The following is a 21,171-nucleotide window of genomic DNA, read 5'->3' as shown; positions in this document are numbered from 1 at the left end:
TATAACGTGCTTTCACCTATAACGCAGTAAGATTTTTGGGCTCCCGAGGACAGCGTTATATCGGGGTAGAGGTGTATTATATGTTTTGTACAAAGTATGCCTTTTGAGTATTTGTTTTAAAAGTCTTGATCTGTTGAACATTAATATTCTGTTGGATTGTATGGGCTATCTTTATATGTGACGTTATAAAGCATTATATATGTTACCGAAATATGTTGGACAGCCAAGCTTTCAGTTGCAACAAAGGACCAGCCAGACATCTGCTTACGGCCCATTAAAGGGAATCCATTCTCCCAACGGCCATCCCAGAGACTTCTCAGAGAGAACACGTACAATGGAGACTGCTCGACCTAGGGTTGCCAACCCTCCCGGATTCCTGGGAGTCTGCCGGAATCGGCCACAATCTCCTGGTTGCTATTGAAAACAATCCAAGCGATTTTTTAAATAGGCCAAAAGTCCAGTCAGTGGCGCAGTGGGGCTAAGGCAGGCTCTCTACCTGCCCTGGCTCCATGTGGTTCTTGGTAGCGGCCGGCACGTCTGGCTCAGGGGCGGTCAGGGGCTCTCTGTGTGCTGCCCCCGAGCTGAACACCAACTCTGGAGCTTCGTGGCCAATGGGACCTGCGGGGGTGGTGCCTGCAGGCAGGGGCAGTGCGCAGAGCTGCCTGGCTGCCCCTGAACCTAGGAGCTGGACGTGCTGGCCACTTCCGGGAGCCACCTGAGGTAAGCGCTGATGACAGGAGCCCGCACCCCTCATCCTCTCCTGCACCCCAACTCCCTGCCCCATCCCTGAGCCGTCTCTCATACCCCCTCCTGCACCCCACCTCCCTGCCCCATCTCTGAGCCCTCTCTCACACCCCCTCCCACACTCCAACCCCCTGCCCCAGCCATGAGCCCTTTCTTGCACCCAAGCCCCCTCCGACACCAAATGCCCTCCCAGAGCCCGCACCCCAAATCCCTTCCCACACGCCAACCCCCTGCCCCAGCCTGGTGAAAGTGAGTGAGGGTGGGGGAGAGCTAGCAATGAAGGGAGGGGGGATGGAGTGAGCGGGGGCGAGGCCTCGGAGAAGGGGCTGGGCAGGAGCGTGGCCTTGGGGAAGGGTTGGGGCAGGGTTTGGGTTTGTGCAATTAGACAGTTGGCAACCCTAGCTTGACGAATGTGGAGTGCCTGATTCCCTACGTCACAGCAAAGATCTTTCCAGCAAGCTGGAAGAAAAGATAAAAGAGGAGAAAGGCCCAGTGATGATGTCACATCTACTCCCCTCCCCCAACTCAACACCTGGAAGAACATCTGGAGGACAAAGACTTTGAAATGGGGAAGGGTGGTCCCAGGCTGGAAGGTAGTCTCTGAATTATACCATCTGTCTGGGTGAGAAAAGCTGTATGATTAAACTCTTGCTTAAACTAAAAGTTTTGGATTTAGAAAGCATCTTTACTCTGACCTTTATATCTACCACTTATAATCACTTAAAATCTGTCTTTCTGTAGTTAGTAAATCTGTTCTATATTTTATCTAAACCAGTGAGTTTTGGTTGAAGGGCTTAGGAAATCTCAGCTCAGGTTAACAAGGACTGTTGCACTTCCACTACCGTTTTGTTGGCGTGGCAAACTAGGTAATGAACTTACACTGGTCAGGCTTCTGACCAAGGGTCCTGGAACAAGAGGAGCCAAGGGGCCATGGCCTTCCCACTTTTGAAAGTGGACTGGCCTGTCCCATCCACTTTTTGCCACAGGCCCAGCCTCCTGGTCCTTCTCTTCCCTTAGCCTAGCTGGAAGCTGGAGCCTGGCCCAGGTAAGAGTGGCCCAGGGAACCCAGGCAGTGTGGGGAGCTGCGGGTCTTCCACCTGCCCGAAATGGGGGCCTGAAAGCAGCCCCCAGCCTGTGTCCCTGACTCCCAGGGAAGATGGAGGGTCTGTGGCTCCCCATAGCTGCCTGGGTGGCTCTTACTATGGCCCGGATGTGGCTCTTTGGCCCCTGAGGCTGAGCCCACAGGCCAGGCTGGAAGCCGGGTTGGGGTAAGAGCTGCGCAGGCAGCTGTGGGGAGCTACAGACCCTCCACCTGCCCTGGGTGAGGCACCCAGAGGGCAGAGACACGGGCTGGGGGCCACTATCGGGCCCCACCACCACCACCACCATCCAGGGCAGGTGGAGGGCCATGGCTTCCCAGCCCACTCTGGCTTCCAGGTTGGCTGCGGGGGGTGGGGCCTTGGAGGAAGAGGAGGGGCAGGGGTGGGGACACAGAGGGGCAGGGCCTGGGGCCCCTCCACTGTTAGGACAAATCCGCTGCCCCTGCTTCTGACCAGTGTAAGGCTGGGGCGCGGGGGGGAATTGCCTGAAGCCTCCCTACTGTTGGTTCATGAGTGGCTAGGAGATCATTTATGTAACTCAGTTGGATGTATCCCTGCCTGTAGATGTCTGTGTAAGTGCAGTACTTGCCAGAAGTTTGTAGCTTGCCATCAACATCACAGTGTGAGGGATATCCCAGGCTGGTCGGTTTTGGAGGGCTCAGCGGTACCACAGTCCAGGTTGCACCGCAGTCACACCCATATATAAAGCTTTTTTTAACAATCATGTTTTTTAACCAAAATGGGAAGTTAGTCACAGGATCTCCTGTGGTTCCAAAGCAAGCTGTTTTTTCAGTGTGTGTTCTTATCATGCAGGTTCTTTTATGTAAAATATTGTGAGGTATTCTTGTGTTTTGTTTGCAAAACCCCATAGTCATAAATGGATTCTTACATAATTCATCTTAATAGGATTCTGTATATATAAAAACCCCACCCATTGCTTGGAAAGATACTGTGTAGTCAAGAATAAAACAATTGCTACTGCATCTTGCATAATTATAAGACTGCTGTTTAGTGAGCAGTCATATGTGTAGTTTCTTTGTGAGTTTGGTGCTTGTATCATTTCAAGAAGAATAATTAAAGTAAACTCTTTCGGCTCTTCAGTTTATGTTTGTAAAGTGCCCAGCACACTAGGCCCCGCACCTGGCTGAGGACTCTGGATGCTACTGCAATATAAAGGTTAAATAATAAGGCCCCAGTTATGCAAGTGAGTAACTCTCTAGTCCAGTTGAACTCCTTGGGCTACTCACATTCTTAAATGTTTTCAGGATAGAGGCTTAGATTTATGTTTTTGTTTTTTGTTTTTTAAAAACCACACCCCTCCAAATTTAAATTAAAAATAAATAAATAAATAAACCTGACTTAAATTAAAGGAGATGTCCTATCTCCTAGAACTGGAAGGGACCTTGAAAGGTCATTGAGTCCAGCCCCCTGCCTTCACTAGCAGGACCAAGTACTGATTTTGCCCTAGATCCCTAACTGGCCCCCTCAAGGACTGAGTTCTCAACTCTGGGGTTAGCAGGCTAATGCTCAAACCACTGAGCTATCCCTCCCCCCTGTTTCTTCCTCTATTTCCTTAACTTTCCTTGCCTATGTATGAAGACTTAGACCAGTGGATGGTTACACCAATCAGCTGTCCGTCCTAGGAATGTGATTTTAGAAATATATTGGACTCTTACTTTCTCTAATCTTATACTTGTGATATATTATAAGCAATTTATGTATAAATTCCTGTTAGTTTGTAAATTGGCTGCTAAAATCCAGTAATCCTACTTGAGGCTGTATATTTGCAGCATTCTCCTTTACAGTGATGTGAGCATAGAGGAGCCAGATTGTGTGGTGATCTGTGTATGTGTAAGCTTCAGGGTACGTCTGTTCAGCAGCTGGGAGCACGCCTTGAGCTTTGAGGGAGCAGAGTTCTGTGAGTCAAGTTGAAGTGTGTTCAGTATGGGAGGGTAGCAGCCAGGAACTATCCACATTTTGTATAAAATAAAAACTGGTCCGTCTCATGAGATTTCCAGATCAGTTTTGCAAAGCAGAGGGAGACGTGGATAAAATTCTGAACTCTGGGTACTTCTCCCATTGAACATTCAGAGGTTCACTTGATGCTGTTGAACCTCTCCCTTCTCCTGTTTGCGTATCTCTGTACATCTCAGTTTATATTGATATTATGGATGTGTTTATGCTTGGGAGACTAGTGATGACTAAGTATGTGAAAAGGAAGCAAGGTAGAAAGCAAAACATGTCACTAGTCCCATGAGCCATGCACCTAATATCCTTCCTAAAGCATAACTTGTTAAAATGAGAGTATATAAATACTGCACCGCACCCCAGGCATGTGTCAAATATCCCTTTAATTAGAACAGACTTTATGTCCTGGATCCCTTGTCACATGGAGTTGTATTTTTGTGTGTGATTATTTTAAAGAAAAAGTTGCCTCCCCTCTCCCACCCCTCAGCATAGCTCCCCTATTTTACAGGGATGACGACTTCTGGGTAAGTACAGACTCCATTCCTTAGGGTGCAGCTTGATTCCTGGGGGCAAATGCTCAGCTGCTGTAAATTGTCCTAGCTCCATCCAAGTCAATAGAGCTATGGCAGTTTCCACCAGCTGATGATTTGCCATCTGGTGTGTGTGGTATGTTTTAATATGTATATCAGCACAGTCTAACTAAAACAAAAGAACCAGATTACATGAGTTATGAAAATCGGCGAAGTGCAGAGCTCAGTGAACTGAAGAATAAGGTTGTTGGTGTTACCTGCTTGAATAAATCCTGTTTAGGGTCTTTCCCTTGTGGCAAAACAAGGAACATCACCAGATTCGAGGGAACAAGGTTTATGGACAGAAGAGCAATACAGCAGGGCAAAGTCCTAAAGCAGATGGTAGCAGAAGTATTTTCTACAGCTCTAGTATTGAGACTATTTTAATGGAATGCATGTATTACTTGCTGGCAAGCAGCAGATGCCGTCACAAGCTGGGACTCCTCCCACCTGCTTCGTTGCAACAATTCTGCAAGGTTTGTCTGAAAGGCAATGGCTACTCTATGTTTAGTAAACTTGATTGACTCTGATTTGCAATAAACTATTACTACTAGTTTTCCAGAGTGTTGTATGGAATGTTCACACATCCCAATCCACTTTCCAGTTGTGGTGGAGCAGGAGGGTGCCCCATTTGACAGGTGCAGGAGAATATATTAACAATTGTCCAGATAGTTTTAAAACTAGCTATGGAATGATGGTCAGCATTTTATTCTCCTCCCCCACAAATGCTGCTCTAAATATATTCTGAGGGCTAGTCAAAGCAGTCACAAGGTACAGACTGAGAGTGAGTGCCTTTAAGCTGGAGGCTACTTGAATGCAGGCTGGGTGGCTGGCATATATCTAGGTTTAGCTGCAATTGCTGTGAAGGATGTAAGAGAAATAGAAACCACTAAAGCTTGGTTAATGTAAATGTCTGAGAAGTGGGGAAAATCTAAGACTTTAAAATTGGTCAAAGAATTAGCATCTTCTAGAAAAATGAGGTAAGCTCCAAATTCAGCTTGTAGATGCCACAGCCCTGCCAAAGACCAAATCCCTCTCTTTTTTTGAGCTGTAATTGCACTTGCCACTGGCCTATTAAGGCAGCTGGAAATAAATATGTATGGCACTGAGGTGGCATCAGGTCACTGAGATAGTGTCTAATTTTAAACTCTGGAGCAGAAGCAACTTTTCGACAAAAGGGAAATGCAATTCCTCTGAGCTCGTTTTGGTTTTCTAAAGCATGGTTAAAATCTGGAATAATTATATTATTCAGTGTTGTCACAGAAGACTTCTTAAAATGTGCTGTGCTGTCCTGGGTTTGGTGACTGTGCAGGAACATCAGATGGAATTGATAATGAAGGCGAATTTTGGGAATAGCCGCAATGTTTGTTGTGGCTATTGATTGGAATTTGCTAGGCTGGTTTTAAATACTGTTGCTCTCTTTTGAACTTTGTGTATCGATTGCACATTGCAGATAAACAACCATCTGTGCTGAGTGAATATTTATTATGACTTGGAAGCAGACTAAGTAAGGACAGCCTTGAATTAGAGATGAGAGTTTAAATGATGGTTTTCTAGTAAGAAAGGTTTTCCCACTCTTGATTATTACAGTTTTATTTAAACAAGGGAGAGGGAGTCTAAATACGTGGATTTGTTTTTTCCATCTTTGAAAAAGTTCAAGGTCTGGAAAAAGGATTACAGAAAAGACACAGCCGAGTTTCTGTATTTTTTGTATGGTGCCAATAGTGTTTCCCTGCCTCAATTTGGAAACCTGTCAATTTTAAAATATATTAAATGGTTTTAGAAATCTAGACACAAATTGAACTTATTGATCATGGGACTGAGTCAATTTCAGTACACTCAGTGGGAGTCTTTCCACTGACATTTTAATGAGTTGGATTGGGCCTTGGCTCTCATTGTTAATGTCCATTCAGTAAATGGAAAGGTCTGGATTGATACCTTTTCAGTGTCTAGAAGAAGCCCTGTACATTTCTACTGGAACCCAAGGAATCCCCCTATTTACTTACATCTCCCTGTACTTTTAAGGTTCTATGGAGTGGTCAAGAAGTACTGGAAAATGCATTTTTGGCTGGAAGACTTGCCGCGGTATAGTGCAAGGAACTTCTTTCCTTCCCTATTTTATCCAGAGGTTCTGAATATGCTTCGTATGCAGTACTCCTAGTATTTATCCCTACTGACAGGGAAGAATGAGACTGGTACCAGTAATGAAAGCAATGCAGACAGCAACCCATCCCATATAGCAATGCAGACAGCAACCACTGAGGCACTTGTCCTTCTGTTTTTATTAATACGTTCAGTTTCATAGGCTCCATAATGCATCCTACAAGTACATTTCTAGGGGATTATTGCATATCTTGGGTGGTTAACGTCACTCAGTCCTTGACTTCATACCTTATTAAAAGCACCTGAGACATTCTATAAATGCTGAGAAAGGCACTTATTTATCTCATAATGAAAAGACTTTGTTAGCTATTTATTTTGGAAGCATACTTACTTGGTCCATCCTTACAACAAACACACACAAAACTAATTTGCTGGAAGTTGGTTTTGCTCAGCAAAGTAACTATGGATTTTAACATGCAGTGGTTTTTTATTTTATTTTGAATGAGTAAATAGCTAAATGTAAACTTTTATAATCAGTGACAATTTATTAATGTAAACTCCCTCCCCCATCCCTGCCAAAAAAAAGACTTGTGAGGTTGTAAAAGGATGGAATTTTAGCAATGCAGAAGAGTTAAATGAATAACTCCAGTTATGATGGTGACACTTACAAAAATAGTTAAAACTATTTTCTTTTTAAACACTTAACCTGCTCCACTTGCCTGTAGAGTAAGTTTGTTCTTTTTTTGTGTATTTAAAAAAAAGAAGGCAGAATCATAATTCATATTACCACCTGATCAGTGAATTTTTCTACTGAAGTTCAGATATCTGTACCTTGTGAATTTATTATTGTTCTTTCTTTCATTTGCAGGATACTGGGGTTGGGAAATCAAGTATAGTTTGTCGATTTGTCCAGGATCATTTTGATCACAATATTAGCCCTACTATTGGGTAAGTACCCTGTCTAATCTTTTCCTTGAAATGTTTCACTGCTGCCAAAATCATCATCTTACTTCTGTCTAAAGTGTCTTCTCTTCCCTATGTTCAAGACTATGCATAACTCCCCTACATTTCCCCCTCACTTCTTTGATGCCCTGTTCTGCTCTCCACACTTCACTAACTTCTCTTTTTTTTTCTTTTTTTGTGTGTGTGCCTTCTTGCCTCGCTCTCTGCTCATGTTATTCCTTACATTTAGAATAGCCTCTCCATTAATAGTCAGAAAGCGTCTTTCTTCCCTCTCAACAACTCCTGAACAGTCACCTGATTTGTGAAGCTGATACGCACACACATACTACTCTGTGTTTTGTATTGTACAGACTCATGATTGGAAGCTTTTTACCCTCTGTTAAGCTCTGAGTACAACTATGAGATAATATAAATAATGCTGGGTTTGAGTCTACTGTCTGGGTGATGATACATATGCCACTAAATGTCCCCTTTCAATGTGCTAGAGTGACTAGGAAACCTGAGTAAGTCAGGACCAGATTGTTCAGTTCTCATGGAAAGCAGGATAGGACGTGAGGCCAAATTCTGCTCTTATAATTAAATATGGAGTTGTTCTAGATTTGCACCGATGTAAATGAACAGAACCTGAGCTGTTGTTTCCTATTCTAGGAGTCATGGACCCAATAAATTCAGATAAATTAATTTCTCTGTTACCACTCTCCTTTTAAGTCATCCTCTTCTTCATGGTAGCACCCATCCCTCACCAACAGCCTCTTAGCTCCCTCTATTGCACTGTGTGAGTTTCCTTTTTACTTGTCAAGAGCTTCTAGTTTCAAATGATGTCTTGGACTGTACAACATTGATGTAGGTCTCGAAATATAGGACTAAATTCAGCCTTGACATAAGTTCAGTTTCCATTGAAGTCAATAGGATTTGCACTTACTTAACTTCAGGGCTGAATCTGAAGTTTTGAATTTAAGAAACCATGACCTATTCTAAATGATGTTCACCAACACACATACAACAAAATAATGGTATTAAGAATTTTACGAGTGAAGGATTCCTTAGAGTTCTAAGGTGTAGGTACTGTCAAACAAGGCATGAGTATTAAAAGTACCTGCTTCCACATGCAGCAAAGCTTTCTTTATTCCCGAGAATTCTGCACCAAAAAATTAAAACTTCTCCACACAATATTTTAAAGTTCTGCAATAACTAAATGTGGAGGCTCCAGCATGGCAGTGGGGAGCATAGGCCACTGGTTGCACGAAGGTGGGAGATCACCCTGCAACCGACCCCCCTCCTCAGGAAACGGACTCAGCGGTGAGGCTGCACCTAATCCTTACACAGCGCAAGGGCCGGACCTGTCCCCCAAACACCCCAGGGCCCTGCCCCTTTGCACCAGGCGTGAGCAGGCAGGCTCAGCCTGGCAGGATCCAAGTGTGGAGGGGGTCAGTGTGGGAGGATACAAGTGTGGGGTGAGAGGGTTCTGTGTGGGGTAATCTGGGTGCAGGCAACTCAGTGCATGGGCCAGGTGTGGAGGGATCTTGATGCACAGGGGCACATTGAGGGGTTCCAGGTGCAGGGGCAATGGGACTCTGCAGCGGGATCCAGGTGTAGGAGGATAGGGATCAGCAGTGGGGGGTCTGGGTGTGGGGGGCTCAGCAGGGGGGGTCCAGGTGCAGCTGGTTGGGGCTCAGTGGGGTGGGGGTCTGCATGTGGGGGGCTCATGGGGTGATCCAGGTGCAAAGGTGGTGGGGCTCATGGAGGTGAGGGTTCAAGTCTGGGGGGTGGTCTGGATGCAAGGGGTGAGGCTCGGTGGGGTGGAGGTTCAGGTACGGGTGGTTGAGGCTCGGCAGGGGGGTCTGGATACACGGGGGTTTGGCTCCCCATACAGTGCCCCTCCCCCCATGGTTGAGGAGCAGTGGGGGAAGGGAGGTCAGTGCAGAGCTTTCTGAAGCCAGGGAAGGTTTCTGGGGGTGGGTCTGACCTGGACCCAGCCACTCCTTGCAGGGGAAGCGCAAGTCCCGTCCTCCCTCACCCCCAGACAGCTAAGACTTGCAGCTGAGTCTGGCGCAGGGTAGAAGCCACTGGCAAGGGCATTCCCAGCCCTACCCCCAGCAGTAATTTACCTCTCCGCTAGCTGCTCCAGGCACCCGAAATGATGTGCCTGTGCTGCTGGGGAGGGGCATGTGACCAGTCCCTTTGCTTCCCCATCAGAAACTCATTTTTCTGTGGAGAAGCAAAGAAATCTGCAGGGCACATGAATTCTGTGCTCGCGCAGTGGTGCAGAATTCTCCCCGAGTAGAATGTCTTCTAGGTTTATAATGCATCACATTCTTAGGTTTTAATAAGACAGGATAATGCAGCATAATCAGACCAAATATAATTCATCTGCATCTATTTTTCACAGAAACTGCAGAGCTTCTAAATCCAAAGCATCACAAGCTAGCTCCTGTCAGTCATTTTACTGAGTTTAATTCAGAGATCTCTTCTTTCCAACACTTATGGCCAAATCCTCAGCCCTGCATCAGTTGGAAAACTCTGAAGACACTTGACTTCCCTAGGGCAGAGGAAGCTAATACACCTTGTCCACGTATGAATTATTTGGGTGTGAACAGTTGCTCTTGTTTTGTAATTATTCTACTTTAAATTCCTTATGAAGAGTAAGCTTTATTTGTGTTTGATGTTGAGGTGGCTAAAAGCTTTCAGCTGTAACATGTTGACCTTTGCCTTTGGATGCACAATTGGAGTCCCAGCTGGGGATTTTATGACCAGATTCCAATACAGTTTTGGATGACTGAATTTAACAAATGGAGGAAGCTGGGCAGAGAGGAAGGGGCAAGGAAGAACATCGTCACTGGCGATATTGATTAGGAAGACATTTGCTCATAGTGATGAAATTAATGGGAACCTAGTGGTCCTTTAGTTCTAAACCACTGTCAATCCTTTATAAGTAAAGATATTCTACCCATATGAGAAGAAAATAGAAACTTTTCATAATTGTCATGTTTAGGGGGAAAAGATTGTATATTTGGGGGGAAAAAAAACCTTTGTCACATTAATGTACTGAGTTAAATATTGCTAATATGTTTTGTTACCTTATGTTTTCTAAGTAGGACTACTACGTAGGTAAGGATTTTTTTTTGCCAGATGAACTAATGTTCTAAATCCACAATTCTAGTGACCTCCTGTAGCTGCTGGTGTTCTGAACTTCCTGTTTTCAAAGCTATGAAGTGTTGCATAATAAAAAAAATGATAGTTGGAAACATACACCCACAAAATAACCAAAGAAAATACTGCTCTTCCTGTGTTACTTAATCTTTTTGTATCCAATGGAACACTGTTTGAATTGAGCAATTTACAGATGGCTATCCAGGGAACCTCTGGTGTATCTTTCCTAGAAAATGTTTCGAAAACACATGCCATGTGATGTAATCCGGTGTATTTCTAATGCAAAACACATCCTATCAGATGCCTCTTTATATGTCAGGGATAAAAGTTATCTTTGCAAGAATGGTTCAGCAGTGTCTAGAAAGAAACACAATTCTACCAGAGCCTGGGCAATCTCTTTCAGGCCTCCTTCAGCTCAAACACTGTTGTACAGAGCAAACCTATAAATGTCTAGCATTCATTTTTTAAAGGGATACAATTTTGAAAAATCATATTTCCCTCTGAAAAAATTCTACCTATTATTGTTAGAAGTAACAACTAACATTGTTATGCCCAAGATTGAAGGGGATGTGGGGGCGGGACTTTTTGGTTTGTTTACATTGTACTTTTGGCAACACTTTGTGTATAGTCTGTTCCGCTGTTTTGTTGCTAGTCACTTACTTTTCCTGTCTTGTACACTAGCATATGAAATCACTCATTCACTGCTTGGTGGGGTGATAACATGTACACTTATCCCACTCCTTGCAAGAGGATGTTCACCAGGATCAGCAACAACAACTAAAAGAACCTGAAATGCCAGCTGCCCAATGGACAGGCATGTGCACAGAGAAGAAAGGAGGTATGGGCCCCAGGCACGTTTGGTGCCGGTGCTCTTGAGCCTAACCAGGAGGATCCCTCTAAACCTCACCAGAGGAAAAGAGAAATCCTAATTTGCATAAACATAAATAAATCCAGGGGATACTATTGAATGGACGCTGTACCAGAAAATGACTTTTTCCCACCCTAAGTGGCCTGGCCTAACCAAACAAACCTGCCCAAAGTCTAGAGTTGATATATTTGGAATATAGGTCCGGTGAATTTCATTTGTTAATCTCGCAGTGGGTTTAGATCTGAATAACAAACAGTTGGTACTTCTCATTTCAGTGCATCCTTCATGACTAAAACTGTGCCTTGTGGGAATGAGCTTCATAAATTTCTGATCTGGGATACAGCTGGTCAGGAGCGGGTGAGTATCACTGTGTGATATGTTCTGTTAAAATATTTAATACTATTATGCCATTTTTCATCTTCACAGGTCTTTAACAAACATGTTTAATGAATTCTCACATTACCTTGTGAAGTATGTCTCAGTAACTAAGTATTACTATTCCCATTTCACAGATGGGAAAACAGAGGCAAGCAGGTTAAATGACTTGCCTAAAAGCAGAGACCACTGGATCAAGTTTCAATTCTCTGCCCTCTTCTACAAAGCCCTGTGGAACTCATCTTCTGTCTGTATATTGATTTATGGGCTGATTCTGATCTCCTATTCTAGAGGGTCACATAGTTTGAGCGCAGTTGTACACACCACAGCCACAACTCCCTGTGTGCCACCCTCCTATCACCCTCTATTTGAGGGACTCCCTGCAACGCCTCCCTTCATCCCCACCATTCTCCCATCTACCACATGCCCGGAGCTCTGCATGGCCTCCATTTCCCCCTGTCTTGCATGCCCCTGCATTATCCATTTCCCCCAAGGCAGGGGCTTTGTGTGTTTTCCCTCATTCCCCCTCTGCCACATGGCAGGGGTTGTGTGTGTGCTCCCCATTTACTCTTCCCCACATGCCAGCAGGGGTGCTGGAACAATTTGTATAGTGGGGATGCTGAGATACATTGAATCAAACTGTAAACCCTGCATATGATGGAAACCACTTCAAGCCAAGGGGTGTGACAGCATCCCTAGTTCCAGCACATATGTATGCCAACAACCCCCATTCTTCCCTCACATTCTGTGCCCCCAACCCCCATTTCCCACCACTATTGTTTCTTTTCTTTCTGTCTGGGAGATAAATCATTCAGGGTGTCAGCATTTTAAAACTGTATTGGGGCCTTTATCAGAGCTGAGATGAGGGGTGTTGTTATGCTGGATGGCGTTAATGGCTGTCATCAACCAGTTCTTTGATTTATAGACTATGACAATGGTGGGTGAAGCTGTGCTGGTTCTGCTAACCAGATACCAGGGCTCCACCTGTCCCACATTTTCTCCTTTCTGTTTTCTAGTTTTCACCAAAATCAGTAGAATTCTGCCTATTGATGTTTAGAACTTCCCTTGAAGTTTTGGAATTTGATGGGATGCAGCATTCCAAAGTTTTCACATTATGTACAAACAAACACAAACAGAAAAATGTCGTTGAGTGTCTGGTCATACTTGACACAACCACTACCCAAGGGGTTGTGAAAAGGGGGTATTGTGTGTGCCAGGTCTGACTCCTGAGAATGCCCCTATACTGGGCCAAAATCCAGGTAATCCGTTAAGCTGGCTTCACTGAATGCCCCCTTTGCACTGTCAGAATGACACATAAGAGGTATGGGAAGCAAGCTGAAGAAGGGTTTTGTGCAGCAGGATTTGGCCCAGTGGATTTATACTGGTGTAAGAAAACTGATCAAGCTCCTAGCTTCTTATTACACTATCCCATTGCCTTCTCTGCTCTGCTAATAATGCCAGTTTAAGCCTTGATGTCCTGTTTGTCTGCCTAAAGTTGTCTCCTTGCCCTTTTGCATGCTGCCTTTATGCATACAATTTCTTGCACCCTGGTAATGAAGTGGGGAATAAATTATCTGTAGACTCTCACTGTCCCTACAACACTCTGACCTGCTTCTTCCTTACTGTCTGAGGCCAACTTTTTATCACCTTTAACTTGTTCATCTGGGGTTTCACTATGCTTCTCCCTGTGATGTACCCAAGGTATTTGGCTTTAGCTAACCCTACTGCACATTTGGATGGGTTAGCTATGAGATCCATTTTTCTCAGGGTATCCAGTACTGCTTCAGCCTTTTCCAGATCTGTCCCCCAGTCTTGGCTGTGTATGATCACATTGTGCAAGTAAGTGGCTGCATACCTGGTACATGGGCGTAATAGCTTATCAGTGAGGTGTTGGAAGGTTTCTGGTGCCCCATGCAATCCAAAATGGAGGAACCTGTACTGGTCTAAGCCTTCTGGTGTAGAAAAAGCAGTCTCCTCTTTGGCACCCTCTGCTTGAGGGATTTGCTAATAGCCTTTGGACAGGTTGAGGGTAGACAAGAATCTTGCTTTTCCCAACTGGTCTATGAGCTCATCTGTCTGAGGTATGGGGTAGGAAACAAACTGGGACAAATCATTAAATTTTCAGAAATCATTGTAGAACCTCGTGGTACCATCTGGTTTAGATACCAGAATGATTGGGCTGGACCACTAATTATGGAAAACTTTGGCTCTCTGCTCCAACATCTTCTTAATTTCTGTACTGATTTCCTCCCTTTTATCCTCAGGGATCCTGTATGGTTTAAGCTTCACATTCACTCCTGGATTTGTGATGTGCTTCTGTGATTCTGGCTGGCTTCTCTGAAAACAAATCTTGGTTTCATTCAATCATCTTGACAACTTCTAGAAGCTGTACAGGGGTAACTCTGGAGATATTTTGACTCATTCCCGAGGCTTATTTTCCTGCAGTAGTGTCTCTAGAGTGACCACATAAGTTTCTGTGTGTTGCCAGAGTTTGAATAGGTTGATGGTTTGCTCCTGCTTTGGCCTCTATTACTTTGTATGGCTCCTGCCATATGGCCAATTGCTTGCTTTCCATCGTGGGCACCAACACCTTTACCTGAACAGAAGTCTGGAATTTCTAAGCCCTTGCTTGTCAATTATAATAGGCTTGTTGGGCCTTCTGTGGCTTTTTCCATATGTTCCTGCACTACTGGGATGACTTGGGATATTCTGTCCTGCATCTGCATGACATGTTCAGTGACATTGGTTCCTTGATTAGGCTGTTCCTCCCAATCCTCCTTGGCAATGTCCAATATGCCACAGGCATAGTGACCATATAACTAGGGTGACCAGATGTCCTGATATTAGGGGTGTATTGTCTTATTTAGGTAACCTATCACCCCCCTCCTCCGGTCCTGATATTTCACACTTTGTATCTGGTCACCCTACGGGGTACTTCCCTTATAGCAAACATTGGGTAGAGTAGCAAGGTATCCCAGTTTTTCCCATCTTGACTTGCTACTTTCTATATCATGCTCTTCAGTGTTCTGCTGAAGCATTTGACCAGGCCATCAGTCCGGATAGTAAACTGAAGTGCACAGGGCCCGTATTCAATGCATCACACACAGCTCCTTCATCAACTTTGATACAAAGGGAATCTCTTGATCTATCAGAATCTCCTTGGATATTTCCATTACCATCTCATAATAGGGCTTCTGGTCCTCTCCACACAGTAAGGGAGTGAGGCCAGGAATGTCACAGAGCTGTTCTTCCAAACATGAGGAGATATGCCTTGATGTCACTTGTCATCTTTTGTAGGTAGCTGCTAGCCTTTACGGATCGAGTTCCATCATGGCCACCTCCTGTAGCAGTCAGGGCATTAGCTGTCTCACACTACTTCCTGTAGGATGGCTTGGTCCCATGTTGCCTAGTTTATCAGCAGTTAGTTTGTCTCCTGCTATATTTGTACAGACTCCTCCTGTGCAGCCACCTGGACTCTGGTAGCATCCTGTTGTGCTGCAGTGCCCTGCACCAGCACCCTCATCGTGTCATCCATTCTCCAGAATGGATTCTGGGATAGTCTGCTGTGCCAAATCCCACCTCTGATGCCACATGTGGCAACACACTTTTCATCGGGTCAAAACTCAATGTCTGTCCCTCTGGCGTTGGGGGCGGAGAAGGGGCCTGGAGTAAATCACACCTGCTTTAGAGGTTTGATTCTTAATGTTGGTTTATTTACGATATTTACAGGGTAGGCCCTAGGGTTGGCCCTGTAAGTTTCTTTAAACAACAAAAAATATGTTTCCCAACTCTCCTGGAGTAGTGCCTCCAATGTTGATAACTAAGGCTACATTTCAGTCATGGGTATTTTTAGTAAAAGTCACGGACAGGTCACGGCAGTAAACAAAAATTCATGGCCCGTGGCCTGTCCATGACTTTTACCAAAAATACTAGTGAATAAAACTTGGGGGGGGGGGCTGCCTGGGGGCCCCACGGGTGCTGGAGGAGGGTGGCCCGGGTGCTGGGGGGTTGCGGGGGGAACGGCCACGGGCAGCGGTGCGCGGCCCAGGACCCCTGCTGGTGCCGGAGGGAGAGTGTGGGTGGCAGGGCTGGCAGGCTCCCTACCTGGCTCCGCGCCTTCCCCCTCCAGCAGCTGAGTTTGGGTGTGGGAGGGGGCAGGGGGTTGGGGCACGGGACGGAGTGAGGCAGGCTCTGGGCAGCGTTTATCTGGGGGCTCCCCGGAAGTGGCAACATCCTCCTTGCTCAGCTGCTAGGTGGAGGCGTGGCCAGACAGCCCTGCACGCTGCCTCTGCCTGCACCGCCCCCACAGCTCCCATTGGCTGCCTCCCAACCAATGGGAGTTGTGAGGGCGGTGCCCTGGGTGGAGGCAGCATGCAGAGCTGCCTGGCCATGCCTCTGCCTAGCAGCTGAGCAAGGGAGATGTCGCCACTTCCCTGGAGCCTCCCAGGTAAGCGCCACCCAGACCCTGCTTCACTCTGTCCCGTGCCTCAACCCCGTGCCCTCTCCCACACCCAGACTCTGCTGCGGGGGCCCGAGACTGCCCCAGCAGCAGCCAGTGCGCCTGGCACAGGGGCTGCCTGAGCTGCTCCTGAGCCAGGCTCACTGGCTGCTGCAAAAGTCATTGAGGTAACGGAAAGTCACGGAATCCGTGACTTCTGTGACCTCCATGACAAACTTGCAGCCTTACTGATAATCAGTTGCCCACTCGGGGCCCAGTTACGCTGGGAAACAAGGCCCCCTCCCCAAACAGAAATAAACACAAGATTTCCTTTATAGAGAAAACAGCTCTTTACCTAGGAGAAGCCTTTTCCCCTTACGGCACACAACCCTTTTGCAGCTTGCTTCTCCTCTCTCTCACTGGAAGAGGTTTTCAAAGGTCAGAGGCTGCCTTAATTGGATTCAGGTGTCCATGATTAACTTGAGGTAACCTCTTTCAGTTCATAGGGAAAAGGGCTTTAACTATTCTAACATTAATATGCCTGCCTTTAGCTACTCTTTTTTAGAACTGTCAAGTCTGACTTTGTCACAGCTGATAAACCCCCAAACAACACAATCCATTGTTCCATCATGATGTATGCCTGTCCTAAATGAGTAACTGCATAATTTTACTGGTGTCACTCCTGATCTTTCTCCCCCATCTTCTTTATTGTCCCCTATGTTGTAGCATGTCTGAAACTAGATGGTAAACTCCTCCACGCAGGTATCTTGCTTTTTTTTTTTTTTTTTTTAAATTGCATCATAAGGCATCTAGCATGCACTTTTCCTATCACGCTGCGTCTAACTGCATCTGTGTTCAAGCTCACTTCCTGTTCTCTGCAACAAAATTACTTACATATTTTTCTCAACAGTGTTTTGGTTTGGCTTAATTCTTCTAAATGTAAGTCCAAATGTGGGAACAAATGTGTGTGCGTACATTATAATCAGGGCCTGGTGCCTTCTGCAGTTCCACAGCTGCCCAAACTGCTGCCACGTCTACGCCCTGATACGGAAAGCTCTTCTGCTGCTTTTCCCCCTCACCCTGGTTTCAAAGAAAGCAGAATGATCAGCACTTGGTTCACTCTATCTGACTCTAATCAGAGGTCTATTCACCCTGCCTTCCACTCCACTCCATGCAACCTCCAAAGCCACCATGCCTTTTCCCATGCGGATATATAAATAGGGGAAAGAGTACAAGAAGATGGACTGTCCCAACATCCCGCAGGCGTGCTGGAACAATTCGTATAGTGGGGGTGTTGAGAGCCATTGAACCAAGCTGTAAACCCTGTATGTGATGGAAACCACTTCAAGCCAGGAGGTGCGGCAGCACCCCTAGTTCCAGCACTTATGGATCCCCCTGAAGATTTCAGGGCAAGGCAGGAATAGAAGCAGCTGCACTTAACTCTTCTCCCCCTAGCAGAGCAAATAGTGGCAGGAGGGGGAGGACACCCCCAGTCCCTCTAACAGACAGAAGGATTGAGTTCCTTCTCCCCCACTCCTCCAGTGCCTGCAGTCAGAAATGCGTATGACTGCAGAACAAAGCCCTGCTGGGGGGGTTCAGCTAAAGTGACAGTTAAGACCAACAGACAATAGTTCTGACAGGAGCTAATAATAACAACCATACTTAGTTGTTCCTCATCCATCCATCTCACTGTTCTTTACAATGAGGCATAAGTAATATCTCTATTTAACAGATGGAGAAACTGGTACAGAGAGCTTCAAGTCAAAAAATTTTCAAAACTTGGGCAGACTCAAATAGTCATGCAGGCACTCCGCCAGGGGCTCAAGTCTGTAGGGCTAATTAGAGCTTGCATTTGGCTGTGCCCAAGTTGTCTGAGCACTAGTTCTGGCTATATCAGGCCACTGAAAAGCCTCAACTAAAAGTATGAACATAACATAGATTAATTTGCTTCCTTAGAGTTTACAGAAAATGTAGCACATCTTAAAGGAGCAAACAGCAGGCCTGTTCCTCCATAACATCTTCGGGGCAGTTCCCTGTTTCTGTCCTTCTGTCCTTCTTCTGTACTTCTCCAACTTCTTTCCTTCTCTGCCTTTGATCCTCCAGTGACATTTGAATCAATATTTGGGCTTCCTCTTGTAAAATGACCAGATGTCCCAATTTTATAGGGATAGTCCTGTTATTCAGGACTTTGTTGTATATAGGCACCAATTGCTCCTGTCCCGATTTTTCACACTTGCTATGTGGTTACCCTGTCCTCTTGCCTCCTCATCCTCTCCCATCTTCTTCCCATCATGCTGTCTAAAACTAGCCTGCATTTGGACTGTTCACCACTAGGTGTCCAGACCTCATTAGCAGATGCAATTTTGTCATGTGTAATAACATTAGCACCTAGTAGTAATTTCCAACCCAGGATGCTTGTATGGATGCTTTAGGACAGGGATCAGCAACCTTTGGCACGTGGCTCGCCAGGGTAAGCATGCTGGCGGGCCGGGCTGGTTTCTTTACCTGCCGCATCTGCAGGTTCGGCCGATCGTGGCTGCCACTGGCTGCGGTTCACCATCCCAGGCCAATGGGGGCAGCAGAAAGCGGTGCGGGCCGAGGGATGTGCTGGCTGCCGCTTCCCGCCGCCCCCATTGGCCTGGAGCGGCGAATGGCAGCCAGTGGGAGCCACGATTGGCCGAATCTGCGGACACGGTAGGTAAACCGGCCCAGCCCGCCAGGATGCTTATCCTGGCGAGCCGCGTGCCAAAGGTTACCGATCCCTGCTTTAGGAAATCCCACTGAGCACTAGAAACTCAGGAAACTTGGATATGGTAAAAACCAACTTGAACATTTGTTGGGTACCCAGCACCCACCTGAGGCACTAGATGGGCATCCAAATGACTGTTTGTATCTGCTCAAACTTTTGGAAACTTTGGCCATAGTGTGTATGAAAAACTGGCCTGTAAGCAGGAGAAGCAGTTCAGCACAGTCACCCCACAGGCTGGCCAGCCAGAGCTTGGTCACAGAAAACCAGATCACTGAAAAAGTCAAGACGTAACAAAAGCTATTTCCCTGAACCACAGGGTGTTTTAACTCAGACTCACAGCTACAGCTATGTGGGAACCAGAATTTCCTTTTAGCAGGAAATTCTGCAATTTCAAAATTTTTGTTAGTTCCAAATCAGAACAAATTGCCAAATTTCAAACTTTCCCACAAAGCAAATTTTTTGAAAAATTTCATTTTGGGTCAATTGAAGCATTTCCTTTCAAAGTTGAAATGTTTCATTACAATTTCAATTTTTACAAATTTATATTTTAGAATATAAATTATAATATAAAACATTTTTAAAACAAAGTCATTTCAATGAAAAATCAAAATGCTCCATTCCAATAAGGTCCAACCTTATCAAAATGCTTCATCTCAATTTTTTTCAAAACAAAAATTTCATCAGAATAAACACATTCCTGTGGCAAGTTTTGAATGGGACAAAAGGGCATTTTCTGTTGGAAAATTTTAACAAGCTGTACTTGCAGCCTTTGCCCAGACATCTCTCTTCCTGTTCCTGAAGCAATTACTTTCGTAGCCCCGCCCTGCAGCGCCTGTGGGAGCCTGAGTTACTGTTAACTCCTCATTTGACAGGCGTGCCCAGTGACTGCTTCACATTCCACTTCTGCAGCATTTAAGCACAAAGTGTGAAAAGCATCTGTAGTTTCCCTTTTCAGAACCCCTGACCAATCAAAGCAGCTGCCTTAGAGGGAAAAAAGGTTTATCTCTGCATTTCTTCAGGGGCGGAGGGAGGAGGAGAGAATGGTGTAGTCAGAACAAAGCAGCTTAGAAAAAAGATGGAAAAACAAACAAAATGAGAAATTTCCATGCCTAACATATAACAACCTGCCACAGAGCTTGGACTGAGTACTGACAACACAGTTCTGCCCCTAATTCATTAAGTGGATTTAAAAAAATAAAAGGAGTCTGCGTAAGTAACCATAGATGGAAAATTCTTGGGGAAAATTCCAATTCCTAAATCTGCATTTTTAATATACAATTTTTTAATAAAAGCCCACAACAATTTTTTGCAGTATGATGATGATATGTTAGCAAATGGGGGTTCAGAAGCAGACTTCCTGCCTTGATGGGGGTGGGAGTGAATTCTCAGTTTGTTGTACAGTGGATGCGCTGAGCCTCTAGAGAGACTTCTGGCAGCGCTGCATGACTTTCTAGTACCACTTATTGAGGAGAGCGTAGGTTGTTTTGTCAGAAAAAAGGAGAGCTGTTGAGCCATCCTTCCCTTTCCAGTGAGGAGGATTTGAAACCTCAGCAGCACATTTAAAAACATCCCTTTCCTTCTCCCTGCTTAAGTATCAATCTCTGATGTCCAAGTTTCTTTGTGATCACATGTTGTCAAATCATCCCACTTATTCCACTTTCCAGAGTGTCACTTTCCCTCCATCTTGTCTTTTTTTCTAGTGCTTTTCATCAAACTTACATTGCTGCCCTGAACTGCATGGCTAAAATTCATGACAGTTTTGTTAGCGTGAGCAAAGATTGCCCCCCTACAAACAATCTCATCACAAGTTAGCTAAGGATGTTTTTATTAGTGTGTATTTCAGTCTGTGATGCCATAAGTAGTTTCTAATTACAATGCTTTTGTCTGTATGCCTTGGGCTGCTGCCAATTTTCCATTTTGCCAGCCTGACGAATATTGTGGCAGCCAGAAGGCTATGTTTCCAAGACAAGGAAATGCATGTCTACACTTTTTTGCTACTGTTTTTTAGTAAAAGGGCATCCAGGTGTTTAAGCCCAGCTAGAATTCATGCTGAGGAATTTTTCATAATTCCATATGCAATAACTTCATAAGTGGCTAAAAAGACCAATCCAAATGGATGTAGCTTTTACTCACCCTTTCACTCG

At 45.2% G+C, this 21,171-nt stretch overlaps 1 protein-coding gene across 1 annotated transcript in view; it reads left to right on the top strand.

Moving 5' to 3' along the window:
* The window catches only part of RAB31 (RAB31, member RAS oncogene family), a 98,242-nt gene that overhangs the window by 40,876 nt on the left and 36,195 nt on the right, over positions 1 to 21,171 (top strand). Inside the window, exons 2-3 of the mRNA XM_026661059.1 lie at positions 7,353 to 7,432; positions 11,741 to 11,822. Of these exons, the coding sequence (XP_026516844.1) occupies positions 7,353 to 7,432; positions 11,741 to 11,822 (162 nt within the window). The remainder of the gene's footprint in view (positions 1 to 7,352; positions 7,433 to 11,740; positions 11,823 to 21,171) is intronic.

The sequence above is a fragment of the Terrapene carolina genome, unplaced genomic scaffold (genome assembly GCF_002925995.2).
Source record: "Terrapene carolina triunguis isolate 2854851 unplaced genomic scaffold, T_m_triunguis-2.0 Scaffold58, whole genome shotgun sequence".
NCBI classification, from domain to species: Eukaryota; Metazoa; Chordata; order Testudines; family Emydidae; genus Terrapene; species Terrapene triunguis.
The sequence above is the reverse complement of the archived record's forward strand: the minus strand, read 5'-3'. Positions and strand labels throughout refer to the sequence as shown.